This window comes from Monodelphis domestica, chromosome 3 (assembly GCF_027887165.1).
Source record: "Monodelphis domestica isolate mMonDom1 chromosome 3, mMonDom1.pri, whole genome shotgun sequence".
Taxonomy (NCBI): domain Eukaryota; kingdom Metazoa; phylum Chordata; class Mammalia; order Didelphimorphia; family Didelphidae; genus Monodelphis; species Monodelphis domestica.
The window spans coordinates 1,111,791-1,135,334 of NC_077229.1; the positions used below are offsets into that span (position 1 = coordinate 1,111,791).

The window sequence follows — 23,544 nt, forward strand, 5'->3', positions numbered from 1 at the left end:
CACAATTCAGACCGGGCTCCTTCTGTCCGAACAACCAGAGACACTCAACCCTGGGCTGAGATCTCCTGGGCCCAACACCGGGGAAAAAACACCAGAGACACAAGACAGCCCCTACCCACTCACTGCTCTCCCCATAGGCATTAGAAGGACTGGTGTGGAAAGGCAAAATGGTTAGCCTTCGGGCTCAGACTAGGGAGTCTGGAAGGCCAGGGCAGCTCTCCACAGGGGCATCCATCCCACCTGGAACATAGCCTGGGCCTGGAGGGGAGCAACGCCCGCCCTTGCCTCTGAGCCTCAGGGAAAACGAGGGAGGCAGACAATGAGCTGCCCACTCTCGTCTTGTTCTGAGTCTATGGTCCTTCGGCCCCCATTTGCAGAGGAGGAAGCTGAGGCGGAGAGCGCCTAGGAACATGGACAGAGCTCTCTCCCTCGGCCTCCCTCCACAAGAAGCTCACTCCAGCATAAGAGAGGGCTCGTTCTTCCCATGATCCCCCCCGGGATGTGACCCGCACTGCAAGGTCCTGGTCCTGCTCTCAGGGTTGGCCAAGCACAGGCATTCTTAGACCTCACCACAGACTGACTATGGACCGCCTGGAACTCTGGGCTCTGTGTCCTCGCTAACGCCGTTGAGCTGCCTACCTGGGGGTGACTGGCAGTACCAGGTACCAGTGAGTGCTGCCCTCCAGTAAGCTCTCATCTGCATGACTAGAGAAGAGCGGGCCTCACCGCCTCTGTTCCGGACTGAGCTGAGCATCCCGATGAGGGCAGAGTGTCAGGAATCTGCAGAGAGCCCAGACTGAGCTGGTCGGTGTCCCCCACAGGCCTCCCCCGGCCCTCCTGTGCTCCAACGCCCTGAATACCTCACTAAAGATCAGAGGGGCATTCCCTACCCAGCCAGAAGAGGACAAAGGGGGAAGAGGGGAGCTGCAGGGCCCATTGCCGGTTGGGCAAAGAGAGGCAGAGGGAGCACGTGCCCAGGAAGAGAGGAGCCAAAACCAGTAGGATTTGCCCCTTGGGGAGAGCCGGAGCCCAAGCCCTTCAGAGCCGATCCAGTGGGCTCGCCCACCGCGATTCAACAGTCACAGGCAGCTTTACGAGAGGCCCTGACATGCGTGTAAAGTCAAGAGAGCGCCTTTGCTGGCACCCAGAGCTTCCACTTTCAGGCACCGAGCCGCCACCCTCCTCCCATACACAGAGAGCTGACCCTGAGGGCAGCCCTCTGTGACCCAAGGCTGGGCCGAGCCAGGGCTCAGACTCTCCTTGGTGCAGAGGCTTTGACAAGGGAGCAGGGCCGGCAGCAGCCCCCCCTCCCCCAGGCAGGCCAGTGCCCCCACCGCTGGGCTCTCCTCTACCGCCAGGGGCTTTAAACCTTGGCTGCCGCCCCCAAGCACCCCTGGGCCACCCGCCTTCCCGGAAGGCAACCTCGGACGCAGGTGGAGATACCGAAAAGCCCCAAACGCTGTGCCCAGCCCCCAGCGTGGCAGGGAGGGACCTGCACCCTCCCTGCTGGCTCCCTGCACACAGGGCAGAGTGGCCCAAGGCGGGGAAGACGGACGCCCGCCCGCCCGAGGGCCTCCGTCCCTGCCTCGGAGCCCCGGCAGCAGGCTAGGAAAAGTCGAGGGTGCTGAGCCTGGGCGTGTGCGGTCTAACAGTGCTAGGAAAGATGGAATCAAATAGGATTCTGTCGCTCAGCACACGGCAAAACGGGCGGCCATTTGCAATGAAGACACCGTATAAAGGCGGGCGTTGGCTTCAGTAGCTCTTTCCTGTCATCGGCGACTGTCCAGAGTGCACACGCCGGTGCCTGCCCTCTCCCAATGCTGATTCGGCCTTTCCCGGGCCAGGCCGGAACTCTCCCCTCTCCCGGGAGTTCCGCCATCTGCCCTGGCCCAAAAGCCAGCGATGGCGCCGTGGGTACTGCTCTGAGGAGAAGCTATGGGCCCAGTTCGAGTAGAATTCTCAAACGCTTTCTTTCTCCAAGTGAGTTCGACGGGATAAACCGAGGGAGCACCCGAGTGGGGGAGCCTCCTTCCTCGGCAGTGTTTGGCCTGTCCGTGTGCTTCCACGAGGGCTTTCCAGCTTACGATCCCCAAAGGTCCGACAGTTGGCCAAGTGTGAGCCAACCCTGCGATGACACAGATGCCCAAAGACTGCCGCCGTGCGCATTGCGGATGTGCGGGAAGAAGCCGTCCGGCTGAAGCAAGCTGGCGAGCTGGGCGACACTCCGTGGCGTGCCTGGGAGACAGAAGGGAGCCCCACTTCAGAGGATGCCCCTAATGAGAGCCGAAGCACGGAGCAGCCCACGACGGCTAACGGGAATCGCTCGCTTTCACCTGGATTCTGAGCGTCTGATCTTGACCGTGTGAAGGGGAAGGAAGAGCCCTTTGCGGCCGTTGACTTCTCCTGCCCGCTGACCATTGACGTTCGTCCTTGTAACTTCCACAATGCCGCCGAACTCCAAGCCAAGGCAGTCTTGTCTTCTCCGTTCTGGGGGGAGGGCAGGGGGCTCATCACTGCCCCAGGAGGACTGGAGACCAAAGGGAGAGGATCCGCCGTCTGAGGCTGGGCACAGGCGTGGGCGGGTTCCGGATCCCGTAACCATTGGAATTCCTATTTCGGTGCTCCCCGTGCGTGGGGGAAGATCTCACAAGCTTCTCTACGCACGGCACAGGAATCACCCAACCTGCCCACCCTTGTTGCGGGCACTCCACGCTGCTCCTCGGCTTCTCCACAACGGCCAAGATCTCGCCCTTCTTGAATGCCGGGTCTTCAGGGCCATTCCCAGAAGATTCGTGGAGAGTCCGCACGCATTCCACATTTTCTTCTGCGGGAGGCAGGTTGGGTGCTGAGGCAGAGCCCATAGGCGGGCTTGGATACCTGGGAGCAGGCTCGAGCAGCGTCGTGGTGTCCAGATGGTGAATCTTGTAGAACTCAAGCAGTGCCGGCAGGTGCTCGAACTCCTGGTCCCCCACCTTGAAGCGCCGGGTGGGAAGCGAGTTGGTGATGTAGTGGGACACGCGTGAGTTCTCGGACACGGACAGCACGTAGTCCCCCGGGCAGGTGGACGAATCCCGCGCTAAGAACACGCCGTGCCGCTGGCCCTGCAGCCGACTCTGCGCCTCCTGCCTCGACACGGGCCCCACATACCAGGCCGAGTGATCCGACGAGTCGACACGCGCTGCCGCCATGGCTGGAGCTGCTGCCGGGACCGGGGCTGCTGCCGGAGCCACGTGCCGAAGGGGAGAGAGAGAGGAAAGGGGAGCGCGTGCACGCGCGCCCACTACGGAAACTCGCGGGCAATCTCAGGCCGCTGCTGCTGCTCCGCCGAGGGGCCGCTCCCTGCGCTGCCGCTGCAGCCACCCGCGCGCCCCTAATCAGAGGCCCCAGCCCACCCCGTGCCTGCAGCACCGCCGCCGCCGCGCTGGCACCATTGCAGCTTCGTTCTGCGCCGCTGCCACGCGGCCGGCCGAACCTCCCCCCCCTTTTTGTTTTTTAATCTCTTTGGGATACAAATTTAGTAACGGTATTCTGGGTCAAAGGGCAGACACCGTTTTAGAGCCCTTTGAGCGTAAGTCTCGATTGCTCTCCAGAATGATTGAATCAGTTCAGAACTCTCCCAGCAGTGTGTTAGTGTCTCCGTTTCCCCACATACCCTCCAAGTTTTGTCATTTTCCTTTTCTGTCATAATAGCAAATTTGATGGTGTGGGTGATACTTCAGAGTTGTTTTCACTCACATTTCTCTTGAGAGCATTTTCCCTATATTGTGGGAAGGGAACTCCCCCCCCCCCCATTATGTTGCTTCGTTTTGATGTAATCGATTAGCAGTTACCATTGAGGTGTTCGGAGGTAGGCAGGCCTTCAGAGAAAGGACGGTGAGACCAACTGGATGTGAAACCGATCCCACAAGCACTGCCCCCAGATGGCGCCAGGCAAATTAAGGAACTATGATTGGTTCCTCAGACGTGCCACGGGAGTGCTAGTGGATGAGGAAAACTGCGGATAAAGGCAAGATTGAGGCACTGGTGACACACTCTCATGCTCTTCTGACTGGAGCTTGGACCCTGAAGGAGCGCATGGTGGTGGTGAGTTTAATTCCACCAGAAGGACACAGAGGGGGGTAGGCTAGGCGACTCTCTACCTCTTTCCCACAGTTCTCTCTCTTTATTATCACTATTTTGATTAAATTAAATTGCTAAAGCTACTAACAGCCTCATAATTTACATAAACCCTTACCTTCCTTGGAACAGCAACCTCGGTTGTTCCCAACGTCTCACGCGTGGAAAGGGTCCTCGGAGAGAGCGTGGCGATTGTGTCTGACAGGGAAGAATGGGAGAGAGTTGAGTCTTTTCTCTGGGAGGAGTTGGAACAATGGCCAGTCCTTGGAATTGACTGTGAACGGGTACATGTGAAAGGCAAAGCAAGACCTGTTTCACTCCTACAAACGGCTTCCCCTACTGGTTATCGCATTTTCATTAGTCTGCCTAAGCTGATCTCTGGTGAAGCAGGTTTTCCCCAAGCCCTGGTGGATCTTTTAGAAGACAGCAGAACCTTAAAGGCTGGGGTTGGCTGTTGGGAAGATGCCAGCAAGTCACTTCGGGAATATGATCTCACGCTGAGAGGATGTCTGGACCTCCGAAATCTGGCCATGAGACAGAGGAGAGATTTGCTTCCAAATGGGCTTAGCCTGAAGTTCCTTGCTGAAACCGTACGCAGCTTTCCTCTGGACAGATCGCCTCTTCTTCGTTCCAGCAATTGGGATGCTGAAGATCTCACTAAGGAACAGGTTGCTTATGCTGCTAGAGATGCTCAGATTTCGGTGGCTCTCTTTCTTCGTCTTCTGCAATATCCTTTATCCATGAATTCAACCCAGAATGGACATAATGAAACCACTTGGGAAAAAATATTGATGAAGTGCCAGGATCTTGTAGATCTTCCTTTCCATGGTAAAGGGAACAGCAGCAACATGAGAGAAGAAAATTCCGGAAAAATGGAGGGCTCCCAGAAAACAAGAAACCTGGAATCTAGACCTGGCATGATGTCTTCAGGTGATCAGCAAGGCAGGGACCCAGAAAACAGAAATCGAAGCCCCTCGGCAAGGGCCATTCTGCTCGGAAATCTCCACTCTATGATAACTGCTTCTTACGTGCTCCTGGTGGACAGCCTCTATGCACGTGGGATAGAAGGAAAGCTCAGTGGTATAGACAAAGGCACTGGAGAACTAGTGGGTGAAGATCCTCTTGTGGTCAAGCTGCAGTCGGAGCCATCTGGACGGCCGGAATCCCCAAAGGATTATTATCTGATGATCAAAGACAACCTCTGTGTAGTGTGTGGCAAGAGAGAACCCTACGTCGGGAAGAATGTAGTACCGGAGACACTCCCCATTGAGATGAAAGACCAAAACTCCCAGGATGGGTGGCTCCTTTGTACCTCCTGCCATGCCATTTCGAATGACCATAACAGCAGCTTGAAGCAACGTCTGCTGAAGAACGGGAAGCCCCTATTGGCTCCGAGGAGGGACTCCACTTGCTGGAAGGTCCCATCCATCGTCAAGAGCGCTCTAGGGCTAGGGCCCTGCTCAGTGCTAAGTCCTTGCCTGCTTCCCGAAAAGAAGAACTCCTACAGGCAATCAAGGCATTTGTTAACACAGACCAGATGCTTCCGGAAGCAGCAAATTTGGAAGCAAGAGTTAACAATGAGAGCTATATTCCCCGTGGATTGAAGGTGGGACAGTACTATGCAAAAGGGGGACTGCGCTCCCTCGTGAAGCTGGAAGAGTCTCTGGCGCCAACACTTCTTGGACTCCAGGAAACCCAAGCATCTGCCAGAGCGATGGTCAGTCAACCATAATCATGAAAATCTGCTCCGAAAATTTGGGGATGACTTGCTAGTGGAACTAGCTGGTTAGCTTCTCTCCTGGAAGATGAAGAATGAGGGAACTGGGGAGGAAGGTGCTGTAATTATTAATTAAAAATTAAAAACAAAAGAGTGGTAAGGGCTAGGCAATGGGGGTCAAGTGACTTGCCCAGGGTCACACAGCTAGGAAGTGGCTGAAGCCAGATTTGAACCTAGGACCACCTGTCCCTAGGCCTAGTTCTCAATCCACTGAGCTACCCAGCTGCCCCCTCTTATAATTTAATTTTAACTATTACAGTATTATTAAGAAATGAGACCTTATTAGAGAAACTTGTAAAAAATTTTTCACTATAACTGTTTTATGCTCCATCCCATCCCCCCATTTATCCTATCTCTCTCCTTTCCTGCTATCCATCCTCAAAAGTGTTTCATTTTTGAACACCAGATCCCCCAATTTGCCTTTTTTTCTATCAGTTCCCCCATTCTCTTATCCCTTTCCCCTACCATTTTCTTGTAAGATAAGACGGATTTCTATATCCAATTGATTGTGTATATTCTTTTCTCTCTGAGCCAATTCTTTTTTATTTTTTTAAATTCTTACGTTCTGTCTTAGAATCAATAATATGTATTGGTCCCAAGGCAGAAGAGTGGTAAGGGCCAGGCAATGGGGGTTAAGTGACTTGCCCAGGGACACACAGCTGGGAAATGTCTGAGGTCACATTTGAACCCAGGACCTCCCATCTCAGGGTCTGACTCTCAATCCACTGAGCCACCTAGGGGCCCCCTCTGAGCCAATTCTGATGAGAGTAAGGTTCAAGTGCTCCCTTCCCCACCTCCCCCATCTTCCCCTCTACTGTTAAAACTCTTTCATGTCTTTCTCATGTGAAATAATTTATCCCATCCTATTTCTCCCTTCTCTCAATGTATTCCTCTTTCTCATCCCTTAAATTATTTTTTTTATAATCAACTCCCACCCTTAGCCTCTGTCTATGTATGCTACTTCTAACTGCTCTAATAATGTTAAAATTCTTAGGAGTTATGAGTCATCTTCCCACTCCACTGTAAAAATAAAAAAAAATGACAAGCTATACAAAATAGAAAAACTGTCCAAATATAGGTTCAAAACTGCATACTTTTGATAGAGGTAATCAAAAGTATCTTCAGTGATGAAGTGAAGCTCAAATGTGAACTTCCCTTCAGGGCCAGGTGCAAGGATGCAAAAGAGACTCTTATTATAAACATAAAATGTTTATTGAAATATATAAGGATAAATAAAGGGTTTCTAATTCTAAGGGATTCTAAATCCACCCAAATAAACTCCCAGGTTCCATAAGGAACCGCTTCTCCTGTATTTCACAGGCTACACTAATCCTCCCTGATCTGACTAACCCAAATTTATACTATCTAATTAAAACTACCACTATTAGCCTTATAAATCTTAACTTTGCCTTCAAGTCATAAAATAGCAAAGTCTGCTGTTTGAAGCTCAGCAAGAATCCAGTTAGGACTCTGGGTCTGTTAAATCTTAACAGACCCAGAGTCCAAACCAAAGACCAGGTTTTTCTTTGGTCTTCTCAGAGTTAAACAATCTATAAAACCACAATAGATAGTCAATAGTGTTTCCCAAGTTGGGAAAGGAAAACACTGAGCTCCTACAGATCTTTCCCTGTGTAATGGTTGAAATTTTAGGGCTTTTGGGAGAGGTTATAATATTGTAATGGTTAAGAATGTGGCTATAGGATTTATGTAATATTAAACAATGGCCGCCAAGGAATTTACTTATGAAATTCCTAAAAATGAAACACTCAAGTCAGAATGGAGTTTATGGAGGTTTAATCACACTGGGAGTAGGGAAAAGGATAGGGAGAGAAGGAGAGAAGAGAAAAGGGAAAGGGGCTACTCAACCTCTGACCAAGGCAGAGGGAGTTTTAGGCCCAAAGGCCCAGGTGGAAAGAATCAGTCCTTAACTCACGTGACCAATCTGAAGGAAAGCTGTCTGCGGGCGTCCTCTCCCTCCAAGCTCCTAACACCAACTCTCGTCTAGCTCTTTCCACAGGAAGTGAGCGAATTCCAGAGGCTGTTCCCTACCTCACTTCCTGTGTCTCACAAATGCCAATGGTTGGCTCTAGCTTGGCTTAGGACAGCTGTTACAAGGGAATCACTTTAAAAGACTGATATATATTAATTTAAGGTCGCCCAGGAATCAGCTATGTAATTCCTAAATGAAAACTCAAGTCAGCCGTCAGCCTTTTTTGGAGTTTAATTACAATAGGAGTAAGAAAGGAATTAGAGATATATAGAGAGAGAGAAAGGGGAGAGAAGGGAATAGGGCTTAAATACCCCTTCTGTTTAGGCTGGGCCAAAAGGCCCAAGCCCTTAGATAGCTGGGGCAAAGAAAAGAGATCAGTCCCTATTACTCACGTGTCCAAAATGGAGAAACAGTCTCAGAGGCCCCCACCTTCAGCTTCCTTCAGAGCAAGCTTCCTCCGAGCCCAGGACCCACACCGACCAAAAACTCAACCACCCCTTCAGTCTCCAGACCCTCCTATCTTTAAGGACACCATCCAAGTTGCCTCCCCTCAGTCCTCACATCTACCAATCACTCTTCATCAATTTCCCTGTCAATGGAGGCTCTCGCTTAACCCAGGACCGCCCAGAGGTTTCTGGCTTTTGCACATGTCTGTTGAAGGTCATATTTTTCAAATGATTAAATCTATACTCCTTTGCTACAGCCCTTTCTAAATCCTGTTAACTTGAGTATGGTAGAGATTGGAATAATTAAATTTTGATCTAGGCTGCAGCCCTTACTCAATCCTATTAGGACTGAATAGGGTGGAGATTTATTCCAAGTATCTCCATTGTATCAATTCTAAAATCAATCAAGACTCAAAGAAATTCCTGTTCTATGCTTAAGCATAGGTCAAAGTCCTTTCCATTGTTCAGCAAAGGGTTTCTGTCCTAAAGTAATCTTAAGAAGGGAAGAGAAGGAACCTCCCATGCCAATGGAGTTCCCATTCCAATAGACTATCAGTAAGAAATTTTCCAAGTATGAAATATCCCAATGGTGAAATTTCCAACATTTATAAGTCTAAGGAATTTTGAGGTTTACAATCCCCCCTGATGATCATTGGGAGACTAGTCTCCCCATTGATCATTTAATATAATCATTTTGTAGTTCTAAATTCACTTCTAACTAAAGATATATACAATATTCAATTTTCTAGGAGAAATTAGAATAGTGAGAGAGGAAATAGAAAAGAAAAGAAAGCAAAACCAATGTTTGCTAGGCGCATTGACAGAAAGCCAAAATTAGGGGCAGTCCCTTTTGGCATAAATGTTACAATAAATGTTCAATCAAAAGTTCAGTCCAATCAATCACATCGAAAGTTCATTCTTAATCTTCTTGATGAAGTGTAGGTTTTCGGCATCTTTCTGCAACAGTTCATTCTCTGGATATAAAAGTTTCAAGCTTCTTTCTTGAAGATCTTTTCTCGAACAAAAAAAAAAAATTTTTATAACAGTAAAATCTTAAACAAAAGTCTTGGATTTTTATAAAAATACAATCTCAAACAAAAAAAATTCAAAAATTCTTAGATTTTAAATTAAAATACACAGCCCAGGTGGGCAGTTAGTTATTTCTGATTTGTCATTGACTAGCGCATGCCCGTGTAGTGTGGGTGTGCACCATTTTTGGGTGTTAGACCAAGATGGAGACTTTTAAAATTCACACCTGTAAGGATAATTTAGGGTCATGACCTAATCCAAGTTTGATTTTTGGTCGCCAGGGGATATCCCAAATAAAATACCCAAGTCAGTTTGGAGATTTATGGTGGTTTAATCAATATAGAGGGAAGAGATCAAGGAGAAGAGAGAGGGAAAGGGTATAGGATTTTACCTGCCTGGCCTGTTCCAGGGAGAGTTCAAAGTCCTCTGCCATAAGGTTTCTGAAGATTAGAGGCTTCTAAGTGGATAATGTTTGGAAGGTAAAGGAGGAAAAATCAGCCTAAATTCCGAGAGAGCTCAAAGAAGACACCTCACCTGAACTAGGTTTCTAGGCTTCCTCCAGTATGGTATCAAGGAAAACTCACTGCTAAACCCAGACAATAGCTGCCGCCACACCAAGATGCCAAGATGCTCAGCAAGCTGCTGTCAGCCACCTCTCTACCATCCAAGAGCCCGGAGAGAGGAAGTTACATGAAATATATGGACAGTTTTTATATCAGTTTCCTTCATCTCACCTGTACCAATGGTAACTTAAGCTTGACTTAGGACAGCCCAGGGGTCTGTCAGCTGTTTCTGATTTGTCATTTGCTAGCACATGTCTATCACAGGCCATCCTCCTAGATATTTAATCCTTAAGTATGGGTGTAGACATTCCTGATTTTGTTAGACTAAGTAGGGTGGAGTAATCTTTATAAAGTTCACATCCCTCAGACAGAGATCCTCCTCCAGCCCTGAGAGAGTCCCTGCCAACTGCCAGAGAGAGTAATTGACACAGAAAATGGTTGTAACTGTCACACCTGAAATTAACATGCTCTCTCATCTCTGCTTCCAACTCCAGCTCTTTTCTCAAGCAGCCACTTTACTTCTTATCCCTAAACTAATAAAACAAGACTGACTTCCTAATATCATCCTTATACCACACAGGTATCTCTGCTCCCCAATTTCCCCAGGATTTTTGTCAGGTTGTTACTTTGGTTTTATCAAACATGACTTTCTTGTGGCCATTTACTCCTGGGTATTGTGTATTGAATCCACTCCACTGTCCCACCGTTCAGTTTCTGGACCAGCACCAGATTGGGTTTCTGGTCCCATATTTGTATCACAGTTTGAGATCTGCTTTGGTGAGGCCGCCTTCTTTCGTTAAACAAACAAACAAACCCCCAAACTGATTGCCTTGATAGGGTTGTCACTTTGTTCTTCCAGATGAATTGTGTGATTCTTTCTTCCAGCCCTATAAAATAAATCCTTGGGAGTCTGACTGGTGTAGTCAGGATTACAAACCCCTTTTTACGGACTCTGTGGACTGGAGCCAAGATATGAAGGGCTTGAAAGGCCAAACAGGAGTTGACCCTGGGTGCTCCGACCTGGGCTCTAGGAAGGAACTCTTTGACATTTGAGGGGAGAGAACCAATCAGCAAGCGATTCCCAGGTAGAAATGACAAGACTTGCCAAAAGACTGGGGACGAGGAAAGAATGAGGGCTTCAGGAGGACCCCTGGATTTTAAGCCTGGGGGAGAACGGGTGGTTCCTGGACAGTAATCGGGAAGTTAGGAAGATGGAGGGCTTGAGGAGAAAGATCATCAGTTCTACTTTGGACACATTAAGCTTAAGCTGATAATAAAGGTCATGATGACGACGATGATAAAGGTAACAAGGCTTTTTAGAAGACTTTCAAAGGCCTCTACAAAGCTTTCTCTTGATCCTCACAACAGCCTTAGCAGGCAAGTGCTATTATTATCCCCATTTTACAGATGCTGAGTCAAAGGTAGACTGCCTGGGTTAGAGCTGGTAAATACCTGGCTTTGAATTTGAACTCCTGGCTTCCCGGCTCCAGCTGCAGTGTTCAAGATGTGTAATAAGTAGTTGGAGATGTGAGACTGGAGATCAGGAAAGAGGTGAGGGCTGGATAAGTAAGTCACCTGGGAATTATGTGTGTAGAAGTGGTCATGGGATCCACAGCAGTTGATCCAATCACCAACTGTTAGGTGATTGGTATTATTAGAAAGGGAGCAGAAAAGAGTGTCCGGGACACAGAGCCCTAGAGACCCCTACAGGGAACAGGCACGAGCCCAGTGAAGAGCCCTGGAGTCCAAGAGACCCAGCCGAAGCCCACTGACGAGCAAGAAGAGAACCAGGAGAGACTGATGTCATGAAAACCGGAAGAGGCTTAGCAGAGCTCATGAAAAGGGAGGACTGAGAACAGGTCTTTGGCTTTGGCCATTAAGGAGGTCCTGGGTTCAAATCTGACCTCAGCCACTTCCCAGCTGTGTGACCCTAGGCAAGTCACTTGACCCCCCTTGCCTGGCCCTTACCCCTCTTCTGCCTTGAAGCCAATACACAGTATTGATTCCAAGAGGGAGGTGAGGGTTAAAAAAGAGATCCCTGGAGAAGTCGGGGTTGGAGGAGAAGACGGTGGCCTCCCTCCATTCGCGGTGGCGATGGAGCAGCTAGCCGAGGACGTGAAGGGGATGCCTATCTGGCACCTACAGGGCGGGCAGGCGCGATTATGGGGCCTCCGAGGCCAAACTCGGCAAACGCCATAGTCTAAAAGGAGGATGTGGCACCTCTAGACCGTCCCAGGGCTCCGGTGGAGGGCGGCCCTAGGCTCTCACAGTTGGCACCTGAGGAAACTGAGGCAGTCCCCGCCCATCAGAGAAGCCGCCTCGGTCACTGCCGGGGGCGCCCCTCCCTCCCCTCCCGGGTGCCCAGGGCTCAGGAAACAGGGGAGAAGCGTCCCTGTTCACCGTCCCCTCCCCCATGGCCCCAGGGAAAGGGGGAGCGGGTCAGAGCCTCAGCCGCTGGAGTGGACAGAGGGTTCTGCCCATGCGCAAAAGGCACCGAGAACTACATTTCCCAGAAGACACTGCAGACCGCACACTGGGCGGAGTTCCGTGGCGGTCTGAGGCCTACGTCACTTCCGGCACTGCCCCTCGAACTCGCTTTGGCAGCTTCGGCTCTGTTCTGCCTCGTCCTGAGCTGCTGCCGGGTCCGAGTCCCGAGTCTCAGGCCGGGGTGAGTGGGGCTTGGGGCCGTGGTCCGAGGCCGGGCAGGAGGGAGGCCCGACGCCAGGTTTCGTTGTCCCAAGTCGGGGGTGGGGCGGCCTACCTGCCGCACTGAGCATGCGCAATGTCAGTTACTTTCCCTCCCTGCCCCATGCTCCCCGCCCCCCCCCATCTCGGGCCCCAGGCTCTGCTGCTCCTTCCCTGCCCTAGGCCTGCTGTGGCTCCCAGCACCCGACCCGCTGCCCCGGAGCCTTCTGGGTTCCGTGTGGCTTTGAGGCTCCCAAAGCCCGAGGGCCAGGCCGGCCTTGACCCTCCCCGCCCGAGGCTCCTTCCCCCCCCCCCTCCTGACCTGCCTCTGGGCCGCCTCCTGCGCCCATTTCCCGCCCCAACGGCTATGCGCCGGCTCCTCCCCGGCCTGCCCTGAGGTGACCCGCCCTGCCTGACCCTCTCCCCTGGGCCCTCCACAGCTGGCCATCCCGGGGACTGCCTGGAGGAGGAGAAGCGGGGATGGCGGCCGGCGCCCAGCAGGTGAGCTCCCTGCCGTCGAGGAGGCTTTGGCCAGAGCGGGCGGGCGGGGCGCCCCCCAGGGGCAGAGCCTGGGCTCTCTGTGCCCCGCGCCCCCCCCAGTGGAGGCTCTTGTTGCCCCTTTTAAAGTGGGGAAACTGAGGCGGCCTGGGCCCCGCCAGTGGGGAGGAATGCTTGCTGCACTGCCTTTGGTGGGGAGGGGGGAGCCCATCCTCGGGAGCCCCTGCAGGGCCCCCTTCCGGCCTGGCCCGGCGCCCTGAGCTGTCCTGGGTGTCACAGGGTGCCGTGACCTTCCGGGACGTGGCCGTGGACTTCTCCCCGGATGAGTGGCGCCACCTGGGCCCGGCCCAGAAGGAGCTGTACCGGGAGGTGATGCTGGAGAACTACCGGAGCCTGGCGTGGCTGGGTAATCCCCGGGCCTGAGTCCGTGCTGGGGGCAGGGGATAAGGGGGCTCCCCGGGAGGCCAGAGGAGCCCAGAGGGCGTGGGTGGCCTTGGTCAGTGGGGCCCCCAGAGCCTCCCTCCAGTTCCAAGACAGCGGAAGCCCCTGAAGCCTTGGACAACTCCCAGGCTCTGAGCAGGGCCAGCCCCCCCCCCCCCTCCTGTGGGACTTAAGCTCTGAAGCAGTGGGTGCCCGTCTTCCGGGGGGTGTCGGGGGAGCCGCAGGTCTTCTCTGGCCCCAGCCCTCCCCCTCTCCCCTGAGCAGGACTCGAAGTGTGCAAACCACACGTGATCCAGCGGTTGGAGTGCGGGGAGGCGCCTTGGACGCCGCAGGGAGGTGTCCCGGGGAGCTGCGCTCCAGGTGAGTGACCCCTCGGCGGCCTCTTTGGGTCTCCCAGGCAGCCCGTGAGGCCAGTGCTCGGGGGACAGGCTCTCCGTTTTAGGGATGAGGATCAGGACATGACCAGGGTGGCCACTAGAAAGCATGTGAGGCAGGCTTTGAAGTGTTCATTTTATTGTTTGGACTGAATATTTAATTGGTCTCCAGAGATTTAATTTCTAAATTCCAAAATGAATTACTAAAATCAAGTGGAATTTATGGTAGTTTATTTTACAATAGAGGGAAGATATTAAGGAAGAGAGAAAAGGGGAGAGAGGGAGAGAGACAGAGACAGAGAGATAGGGGGGTGGAGAGAGTTCTAAGGCCCCAGCCAGGGGAAAGAAGTTTCAAGGGCCTTTCCTGGAGGTGTAGGAAGGAAGTCAGCCTTTTCACTCACCACAATGACAGTGTAAAAGGAAAGCAGTCTGAGGTCTCCTGCATGAGCTCCTCCAGTTCCAGCCAAGTTCACTCCAAGTCCGAGCGTCTGTCCTCTGTGTGTCTCTGTTTCCACTTTTAAAGACCTTTTTCTCTTTTGTCACTTCCCCTAATCACAGCCGACGCCCCTCTCCAGGCCTGCCCACTCTTTCACGGTAGGTCACAGACCTCCCACTCAGTGTATGAAATGGGTGTTCCCACCTTTTTGTGGTTAAAATCCAAGATGGGTAGATCTCCATACTCAACTTTCAGTTCTGTGCTTTACACTTTGGGGCCTAAAATCGAAAAATAAGCCTGGGATTACAATTTAATCTTCACAATCAAGGAAGAGCCAAGTACCTTCATTGTTCCAACCAGGGGAGAGCCAAATGCAGTCTTCACAGAATCCAAGACTTCTTGACGGTCCTGTGCCATCTCCATCATGCCCTGCTGCCTTCCTGGTGAAACCCTTCACATATGTGGGATGGGGCTCCCTGCTCGAGACACTGAGTGGTGACTATGTGGGATGAGCTCCTTCATGGAGCCACACTGGATGCTGATGAAGCCCAGATGCCGATGGACGTATCCCGGTGTGTCTTGCTGGGCTCAGAGAGAGAGAAAGAGGCCCCTCGAGGCAGCTGCTCTTTGCTGCCACCTTCCTTTGGGGTTTCCATAATGTCCCCTGCCTTCCCTCATTCATTCGGGCTCTTTCCCCTAATGTGCATGTTCCTATTCCCTTGTGGGGAACAGATTCCCTCAGGGAGAGCACTTCCTCATTCATTCCTCTTTGTTCTGCCCATCTGAGAGCCAATGACCCATTTCCCATTAGGATTAGGAAACGCCTTCCCCTGCCTCTCTCCTGCTGGGCAGGGCTTCTGGCCCATGGAGGCCAGAGAGGGCTCGACCTTGACTCGGGACCCTTGTCACCCTGGTGCGAGAGGCTTGGCCTCGTAACTTGGGAGAAACAGTAGAGACCTTGCCCTTTGCCCTTTCTCTGCTTCCCTTCCGTAGTCCCCAAACTCTTTAGCCTTAGACCTTCTCTCCTCTCTCCGGTGAGCTAAGCCCTGTCTAGAGCCATCCTTGCTGCCACGTAATTCTGACCCTGGCACCTTCGCCCTCCCTCTAACCTTCGGTCTTTCTCTGCCCAGCCTCCCCCTGCTTGAAGGGTGGCCATTTCAGCCCCCACACGCAGTGGATAACTTCACAGAAGCTGCCTCTACTCTCTGCTGGCTTTGCCAAAGCTCTTTCCAGTCCTCAAGTACCAAAAAGTGACCTGCTTTTCCTCAGTTCTCACGATCCTCTGTAAATGCAGGCCCCCAAACTCCCTCTCTGCCCTCTTCCAAACTTCCCTGCTACTAGCAAAGGCCTCTCTCTCTCCTTCTGGTCCCTCAGGCCCTCCTCACTTCCTCTCTGTCATCCCCCATATCCCTCTGCAGCATCTCTGGTTAGTTTCACCTGGGCCACATCCTTTGTCCATTTCAGCTCTTCAGAATCTCTGGTCAGTTTCACTTGTGGAATTTGGCTTTGCTGCCCCAGGACTCTCTTTCCCAGCTTCCCATGTTCCTTCTCACGTAATGTACTGGTGAAGGGAGGTTGTAAGTTTTGTGTGGCTCTGTCCTTGAGCTCTCTTTTCTCCTGATCTCGGTTTGTGGAGGTGGGGAGTGCCAGGCAGGAGAAGTTTTCTCAAGTAGCTTTACTCAGGCTTTTTACTTTTATCCTTATATTTTTTCTACTTCAGGTGATCCATTAATAAATCTTATAAAAGATATTACTTGGAATTATCGGAAGTTAGTTTTAATTTAACACACCTCTGCAGCATCCTTGGTATATTTCACCTGTGTAGCATCCTTTGTGGATTTCACCTGTGTAGCATCCTTTGTGGATTTCACCTCTGCAGCATCCTTTGTGGATTTCACCTGTGTAGCATCCTTTGTGGATTTCACCTGTGTAGCATCCTTTGTGGATTTCACCTCTGCAGCATCCTTTGTGGATTTCACCTGTGTAGCATCCTTTGTGGATTTTACCTCTGCAGCATCCTTGTTGTATTTCACCTCTGCAACATCCTTTGTGGGTTTCACCTCTGTAGCATCCTTTGTGGATTTCACCTGTGTAGCATCCTTTGTGGATTTCACCTGTGTAGCATCCTTTGTGGATTTCACCTCTGTAGCATCCTTTGTGGATTTCACCTCTGCAGCATCCCCCCCAAACATTCGCCCTTCTTTCCTTTGGCACTGTTCTCATCCTGATGTACATCCTCACACCTTCCCAGCTTCTACAACGTGTGCCTGGTGATTTTCCTAAAGCCCAGGTCCAGTCATGTCAACACGGGGGGCTCCCTATGGCCTCTAACATCAAATACAAAATCTCTCTCTGACATTCATAGCCCTTGATAACCTCATCCCCATCTACCTCTCCAATTTTGACACCTTACTCCCCAACACATACTCACTGGCCTTTTGGCTGGTCCATGAACAAGACCCTGGGATCTCTTGATTCTAGGCCTCCAGCCTGAAACACTCTCCCCCTCCAATTTTGTTTGCTGGCTTCTCTGGCTTACCCCAATATATGCCCAGCTAAAATCTTCCTTCTACAAGGAGCCTTTATTAGTCCCTCATAATTCTAGTACCTTCTCTCTTGGTTATTCTGTCTATAGCTTCTTTGTACATAGTTTACGTGTTGTCTCCCCATTCGACTGTGAACAGTTTCTTGAGGACTGGAATTGGTTCTTGCCTCTCCTTATTCACAGTGGTTAGACAGCGCCTGGCACATAATAAGCCCTTATGTTTCTTGACTCTAATTGATGATCTCCTACTATGTTTTCATTTATATTGAGTATTCATTGTGTGTTAGCCACATTTCTTCCTACCTTCCCAGCCCATAAATTGCCTCCTCTTAATTGTCAGCATCTTCATCCTCAGTCCCTGAAACAATGATCTTACCTTTCTTTTGAGCCATCTCTCTTCCTCATCATTAAAACCTAACCATTAAAATGAGAGTCAGGCCCACAGATAGGAGGTTCTGGGTTCAAATCTAGCGTCAGACACTTCCCAAGTCACTTGACCCCCATTGTCTAGGCCTTACCAGTCTTCTGCCTTGGAGCCAATACATAGTATTGATTCCAAGACAGAAGGTGAGGGTTTTATTACAAACAAACAAACAAACGAACGAACAAACAAAAAACCCAACCAAACCACGAAGTCTCTTGTCTTTTCCTTTCTTCTCCTAACTTCACTCATTCTCAGCATTGCCTCACAACTGTGCTTGAAGCTCTGTATGCTTCCTCTATTAGCTGTCTTTGCTTTGTCTTCTTAGAACTTTAACAGCCAATGGAAACTGCTTTTTAATGCCTAACAGACATGGCCATTTCTTAGGCTTCACGCTGCCTGGCTTCTCGACAGTATTCAATCCAGGAGACCACCCTCTCTTTCTGGGTTTTCGCGACATTGCTCTCCTCGGTTCGCCTGGCCCTTTGCCAATACTGACCTGAACAAACTCATTGAGAGGAGACTCATTAGGTTTGCAGGTGACAAAGGGAGGACTAGCACAATGGATAACCGAGTCAAGATCCCAAAGGGTCTTGATGGGCTAGAGCAGTGGGCAGAAGCCATTAAGATGAAATGGAGTAAGAGTAATTATAAACACTTGGATATAGACCAGCTCTTTCAGAAGTATAAGTTGGGGGAGACCTGGTGATAGCAGCAGCTATTCTGAAGGGGATTTGGGCATTTGAAAGGGTTTCTGGCATAGGAATGTCATGTGGCAGCCAAAAAGCTAAGTCACTAATGAGGCATATTAAGAGCAATGGAACTTCCAGGAACAGGGAAGTGATAAATGAGTCAAGTCAGCAAGCAGTTATTAAGCACCTTCTGTATGTAGTCAGACCCTGTGCTAAGTTCTTTCTGTAGACTCATTGTACTCTTCCCTCTTCAGAACTCAGCCAAGTTTTGTGGTCAGTTTTGAGTGGCGTGGTTCTAGAATTTTATCAATGAACTGAAAAGTGGCCACAGGGTAGCACCCAGAATGGTGAAAGGCCTTAAAGCTATGACATCGGAGAATCTGTCAAAGGAATTAGGGATGTTTAGCTTCAATTAAAAAAACACTCACCAGGCCCAGAGATGGAAGAGCCTGGGTTCAAATGTGGCCTTGGGCACTTCCCAGCTGTGTGACCCTGGGCAAGTCACTTAACCCTCATTCCCAGTCCTGACCACTCTTTTGCCTTGGAACCAGTATATACCATTGATTCTAAGACAGCAGGTAAGGGGTTAAAAAAAAAGACTGGGGTGGGGATATATAGTAGTTTCTTTGGGGAACATTTATTGGAATTATTTTGTTTGGCTCTAGAAGGCAGAACCAGGGACAACAGGTGGAAGTTGTAAGGATACAGATTTATGCCTGGTGCCAAGAAAAACCTCCCAACAATTAGAGCTCTGCAAAAGTGGAATGAGCCACCTAGAAAAGTGTTGGGTTCTGGGGGCAGCTGGGTAGTTCGGTGGATGGAGAGCCAGTCCTAGAGAAGTATTGGGTTCTTCCTTGGAGGTCTTTAAGGAGAGACTGGATGATCTCTTGTTGGGTCTTTCATAAAAGGGACCCCTTCATACATGGGCTGGACTGGAAGCCACCAAAGTCCCTTTCTCCCTCCAAGCTCCACAAATCCTGCTTCCTATATTTTGTCAGAGAAATGATACATGAGAGAGGGAGAATTTTTTGGTCATGGCCAGGATTGGATTTGTTTGACTTCACTGTAGATATTTTGTTATAAAGGAGGCTTTTTTTTTTATTGGAGTTGAAAACTGTTGGAAGACTAGAGAAATAATGATAGTGATGATAAAACTAGAAGAGCAAAGAGAACATCAGTGAGAAATTTAAAAATATGGGAGATCAAAAGGAGGTCCAGGAGTAGACACAGACAAGCCAGGCACTGTTGGTACTAGGATAGTGAATTCGAGGGTCAGCGAGCGTCAAAGCCAGGGAAATGTCAGTTCATATCCTGTCCCTGACCATAATGGCTGTGTGACCCTGGGTAAGTTGTTTAACCTCTCAATGCTTTAGGCAACTCTAAGATCATAAGTTGCAATGGTGGTGCTAGCCTGCTTTAGGAGGAGTTTCCTCACATGGGGCTTCCTTCTACGTTTAAATAATGGGGACAGTCCCTAACCCTAGTACTTACTTGAAGAAACTTTAAGGTACACATAATAGACATCCAGAGTTGCTTTGCTCCCTCTTCTTGGTTCTTCTTACCTATGGATGTAGTCAAGCTTATTAATGGTTGTCGTTATTAATATTTTTTAAATAAAAAAGCATTAAGAATAGGAAATACTTTTTTTGTTTCTTTTAGATTGGGAGGCTACACTTGAAACCATGGATTCATATCGAAAGCTGGACCTCTCCAGGGAAGATTCCTTCCCGGAGAGACTCAGGAGGGATGGTGTTGCTGCCTTCAAATTGAGAAAGGTCTTCAATTTGGATGCCAGGTCAGAAAGGCAGCAAGTTAATGAGGAGAAATCTCTTCAGCAAACAAAATTCATCCAAAGCAACCTTCCCCATGAAGTACAAGGGCATAAATATAATAAATATAGCAAAAACTTCAGTCTAGAACCAATAATTTTTCCACAACAGAGTAGAAATATAGGAAACAGTCTACATCAATGTGATATGGTCCAAAAGAACTTTAACTTGTATTCCGACATTAGGAGTTTTAACCAAATCTGTGTTAAACAGGTATTTTCTAAGTACAATGAATTTCAGCATTCCTTTAGTTACATTTCAAACCTTCCTGAGAATTGTCTGATACCTTCTACGGGGAAACCCCATGAACATAATGAATGTAACACCTTATTCCTGAACTCACAGCTTCAAAGAATTCATACTGGATGGGAAACTTATGAATCAAATGAATGTGGGAAGGCCCTCGGAAAGAACTCAGAGTTTCTTGAGCACCAATCCGTTCATTCTGGAGAGAAACCTTTTGAAGTTAATGAATATGAAAAGGTCCTCCAGCCAAGCACAAATCATACTGAACATCAATTAGTTCATGCTGGAGAGATACCTTGCAAATGTAATAAATGCAGTAAAGCATTTTTCTCAAACTCACAACTTAATGTACATCAGAGAGTGCACACTGGAGAAAAACGTTTTAAATGTAATGAATGTGGCAAAGTCTTCCGCCAGAAAGCAAAACTTAATATTCATATAAGAATTCATACTGGAGAGAAACCTTTTGAATGTAATGAATGTGGAAAGGCCTTCCGTGAGAGCTCAGATCTTACTCTACATCAGAGAATTCACACTGGAGAGAAGCCTTATAAATGTAGTGAATGTGGGAGGGCCTTCAGGCGAAGCAAAAATCTTACTCTCCATTGGAGAATTCACACTGGAGAGAGACCTTTTGAATGCAATGAATGTGGGAAAGCTTTTCGCCAGAGCTCAGACCTTTCTCAACATCAGAGAATTCATACTGGAGAGAAGCCTTATGAATGTAAGGAATGTGGAAATGTCTTCCGCCAGAGTTCACATCTTATTCTACATCAGAGAATTCATACTGGAGAGAAACCATATGAATGTAGTGAGTGTGGAAAGGCATTTCGCTTGGGCTCACAGCGTAATGTACACCAGAGAATTCATACTGGTGAGAAACCATATGAATGTAATGAATGTGGGAAGGCCTTTCGCAAGAGCTCATACCTTACTCAACATCAGAGAATTCATACTGGAGAGAAACCATATAAATGTAGCGAATGTGGGAAATCTTTCAATCGACGTAGAAACCTTACTTTCCATCAGAGAATTCACACTGGTGAGAAACCTTATGAATGTAATGAGTGTGGGAAAACCTTCACCTCAAACAGAAACCTTACTCTTCATCAGAAAGTTCATACCGGGAAGACAACATAAAAACTTAATGTTTTTGAGAAATGAGATCAGATTTTACTGAGAATTGGAGAACTCATAATGGAGGGCAACCTCATTGGTGGGAAAATAATTGGAAGATCTCCCACCAGAGCACAAAGCTTACTAAACCTCAGTCCATTTGTGGAACCATATAAATCTAGTGAATATGAGAGGGCACATCCTTTGTTCAAAGTTTGTGCACACCAGAGAATTCACAATGGAATTCCTTAGGAATGGAATGACTAGGAAGTTCTATCAGAACTGCTTCCTTTCCTCTGTATCAGAATTCATATTTAGAGGAACCTTCTGAAAGGGAAGAGCCTACCATCTTAGAACCCTTAATCCTTCTTAGGGAATTCACCCTGGTGTGCATCTATATGAATAATCAATTAATAAGCATTTAGGAATAAGCCAAATACTGTACTGATTCCTAGAGATAAGGGAAAAACAACAACAACAACAAAGTCCCTCCATTGAAGAAGCTTATATCTTATTGGGGAGATATCACATAAATAGCTATATATTTGCCAGAATTGTTGGAAGGTAACTAGAAAGAAAGGAGCAGCTGGGGGAGGCTGCAGTGTGGAGGAGCCCCTGTGTATGAGGTGGCATTTTGAGCTTAATCCTGAAGGAAGACATTCCGAGTTGAAGGATCTGGGGATGGTGGGTATTCTTGGCACAAGATGAGAACTAGTACAATGACATGCAAGTAAGAGGTAGAGTTTCATGTGTGAGAAATAGCAATTGGGCCAGTGTACCTGGTCTAGGAGGTACAGAAAGGGTAGTAATGGTAGGAAGGCTGGAGAAGTGGGAAGAAGCCAGGTTGTGAAGAGCTTTACATTTCAGAGGAATTCCTGTTTGCTCCTGGCTATAATAAGAATCTATTAGATGTATTTTGGGCTCAGGGTAGGAGGACAGATGGGTGTACCATTCTCAAAATTGCCCTTTGGGGAAATAATTTTGGTTGTAGTTGAGAGGATGAAGTGACTGGGAAGAAACTGGAAGCAAGAACTGTAATTATGAGGCAGCTGCAGAGTCCAGGTGAGAGATTAGGAGTATCTGGATGGGGGTTTCCCTTCATGTGAGTGCAGAGAAGGGGGGCTATGTGATAGGTGGTGTGGGAACAAGACAGACAGGATTTGGCACTCTATGTGGAGGAAGAGTGGGAAATTTGAATCTTCATGCCTGAAAAAATGGTGGCACCTTTATTAGTAACAAAGAGGTTTGGATTGTGGAAGAGTCCATTTTGAATAGGCAATTACTGACAGTCTTGGAATTTAAGTCTAAAGAGGTCCAATGATATGAATCTGTTTGCATAGAGATGATAACCACACATAGAAATGATGAGATCACTTTGGGTATATATATATATATAGAGAGAAGACCCTCTGAACCTTAGGGGACACTCACAGTTAATAGCCTGAAAATGAATGAGGATATAACAAAGAAAATGGAGAAGGACCAATCAGATAGGAAGCAATGGAGGTAGTAGCTTGGAGACCCAGATTAACAAAGCCAAATGCTGCCCAGAAGTCTAAAGGGAGAAGGCCTCAGGGACAGCATCAAGATTTCATAATTAAGAGGTCATTGATAACTTTGGAGAGAGCTACATTGCAGAAGGTTTAAAGGAGTAAAGAGAGGAATAGCAGGCGTTACAGCCTGGGAAGTACTCAGAGGTAGAAAGAATTAGAAGTCACAGTGAGGACAAAAAAACAGTTCAGAGAGTAAAGAATGGGGAAAGCTGGAGCAATAAGCCATGATATTACAAAGGAAAATGAGTTCTTGAAGGTAAAATTAAAACCCTTGTGGATGATAGCAATATGGAGGCCATGCCCTTCCCTATACATGGCTGAGATGGAGTGGAGGAATAGGGCATTGTTTTCGAGTGGACTAAGAGCCTGGGAAATTGGGGTGACTGAGGGAACATCTGCATGTATGTTGAAATCCTCTAGTATGAGGGCAGGGTCAAGAGGTGACTGAACCAAGCACTAAACTTGAGAAAAAGTCCTCATTTCAGTAGGTCAGAAAGTCCCCTGGGATCTGGTCCGAATGATCATTTTGGATGTAATAAAGGTCAAGAAAGGAGAGACTGAGTGATGGTGGCAAAGGTGAGTGTTGTGGGGAGCAAAGCATGGGTTATGCTCCCCCTGGGACCAGTGAGTTGATGTGAAGAGACTCTGGACTTCCTAATTAACTGTATCAGACTTCCAGGCATTCATTCTACGTGGATTGATTCCCCCAAAGCTAGCATACTTGACCTCATTTCCATCTCAGCAACGATACTAAACCTCTTGACTGTCAAAGAACAACCTCCCCACC

The 23,544-nt window shown here is 48.8% G+C and overlaps 3 protein-coding genes across 3 annotated transcripts; 2 read left to right on the forward strand and 1 right to left on the reverse strand.

The window, feature by feature from the left end:
* Positions 1-2,328: 2,328 nt before the first annotated feature.
* LOC100012178 (crk-like protein) lies at positions 2,329-3,209 on the reverse strand. The gene has a single exon (XM_056821197.1). It carries the CDS (start codon positions 3,186-3,188, stop codon positions 2,511-2,513), a length of 678 nt encoding a protein of 225 aa, XP_056677175.1. The 5' UTR covers positions 3,189-3,209; the 3' UTR covers positions 2,329-2,510.
* Positions 3,187-5,949, forward strand: LOC100012215 (exonuclease 3'-5' domain-containing protein 2-like). The gene is given in 6 exon segments (XM_056820831.1): positions 3,187-3,568; positions 4,249-5,067; positions 5,070-5,199; positions 5,201-5,475; positions 5,478-5,779; positions 5,781-5,949. Coding segments are annotated over 6 exon segments (2,034 nt in total). The 3' UTR covers positions 5,907-5,949.
* A 6,066-nt stretch (positions 5,950-12,015) lies between these two features.
* Positions 12,016-23,544, forward strand: LOC100619582 (zinc finger protein ZFP2-like). The gene is made up of 6 exons (XM_056820833.1): positions 12,016-12,075; positions 12,345-12,589; positions 13,047-13,107; positions 13,384-13,510; positions 13,810-13,905; positions 19,673-23,544. The coding sequence occupies exons 1-6, from the start codon at positions 12,016-12,018 to the stop codon at positions 21,226-21,228; spliced, it is 2,145 nt and encodes a 714-aa protein (XP_056676811.1). The 3' UTR covers positions 21,229-23,544.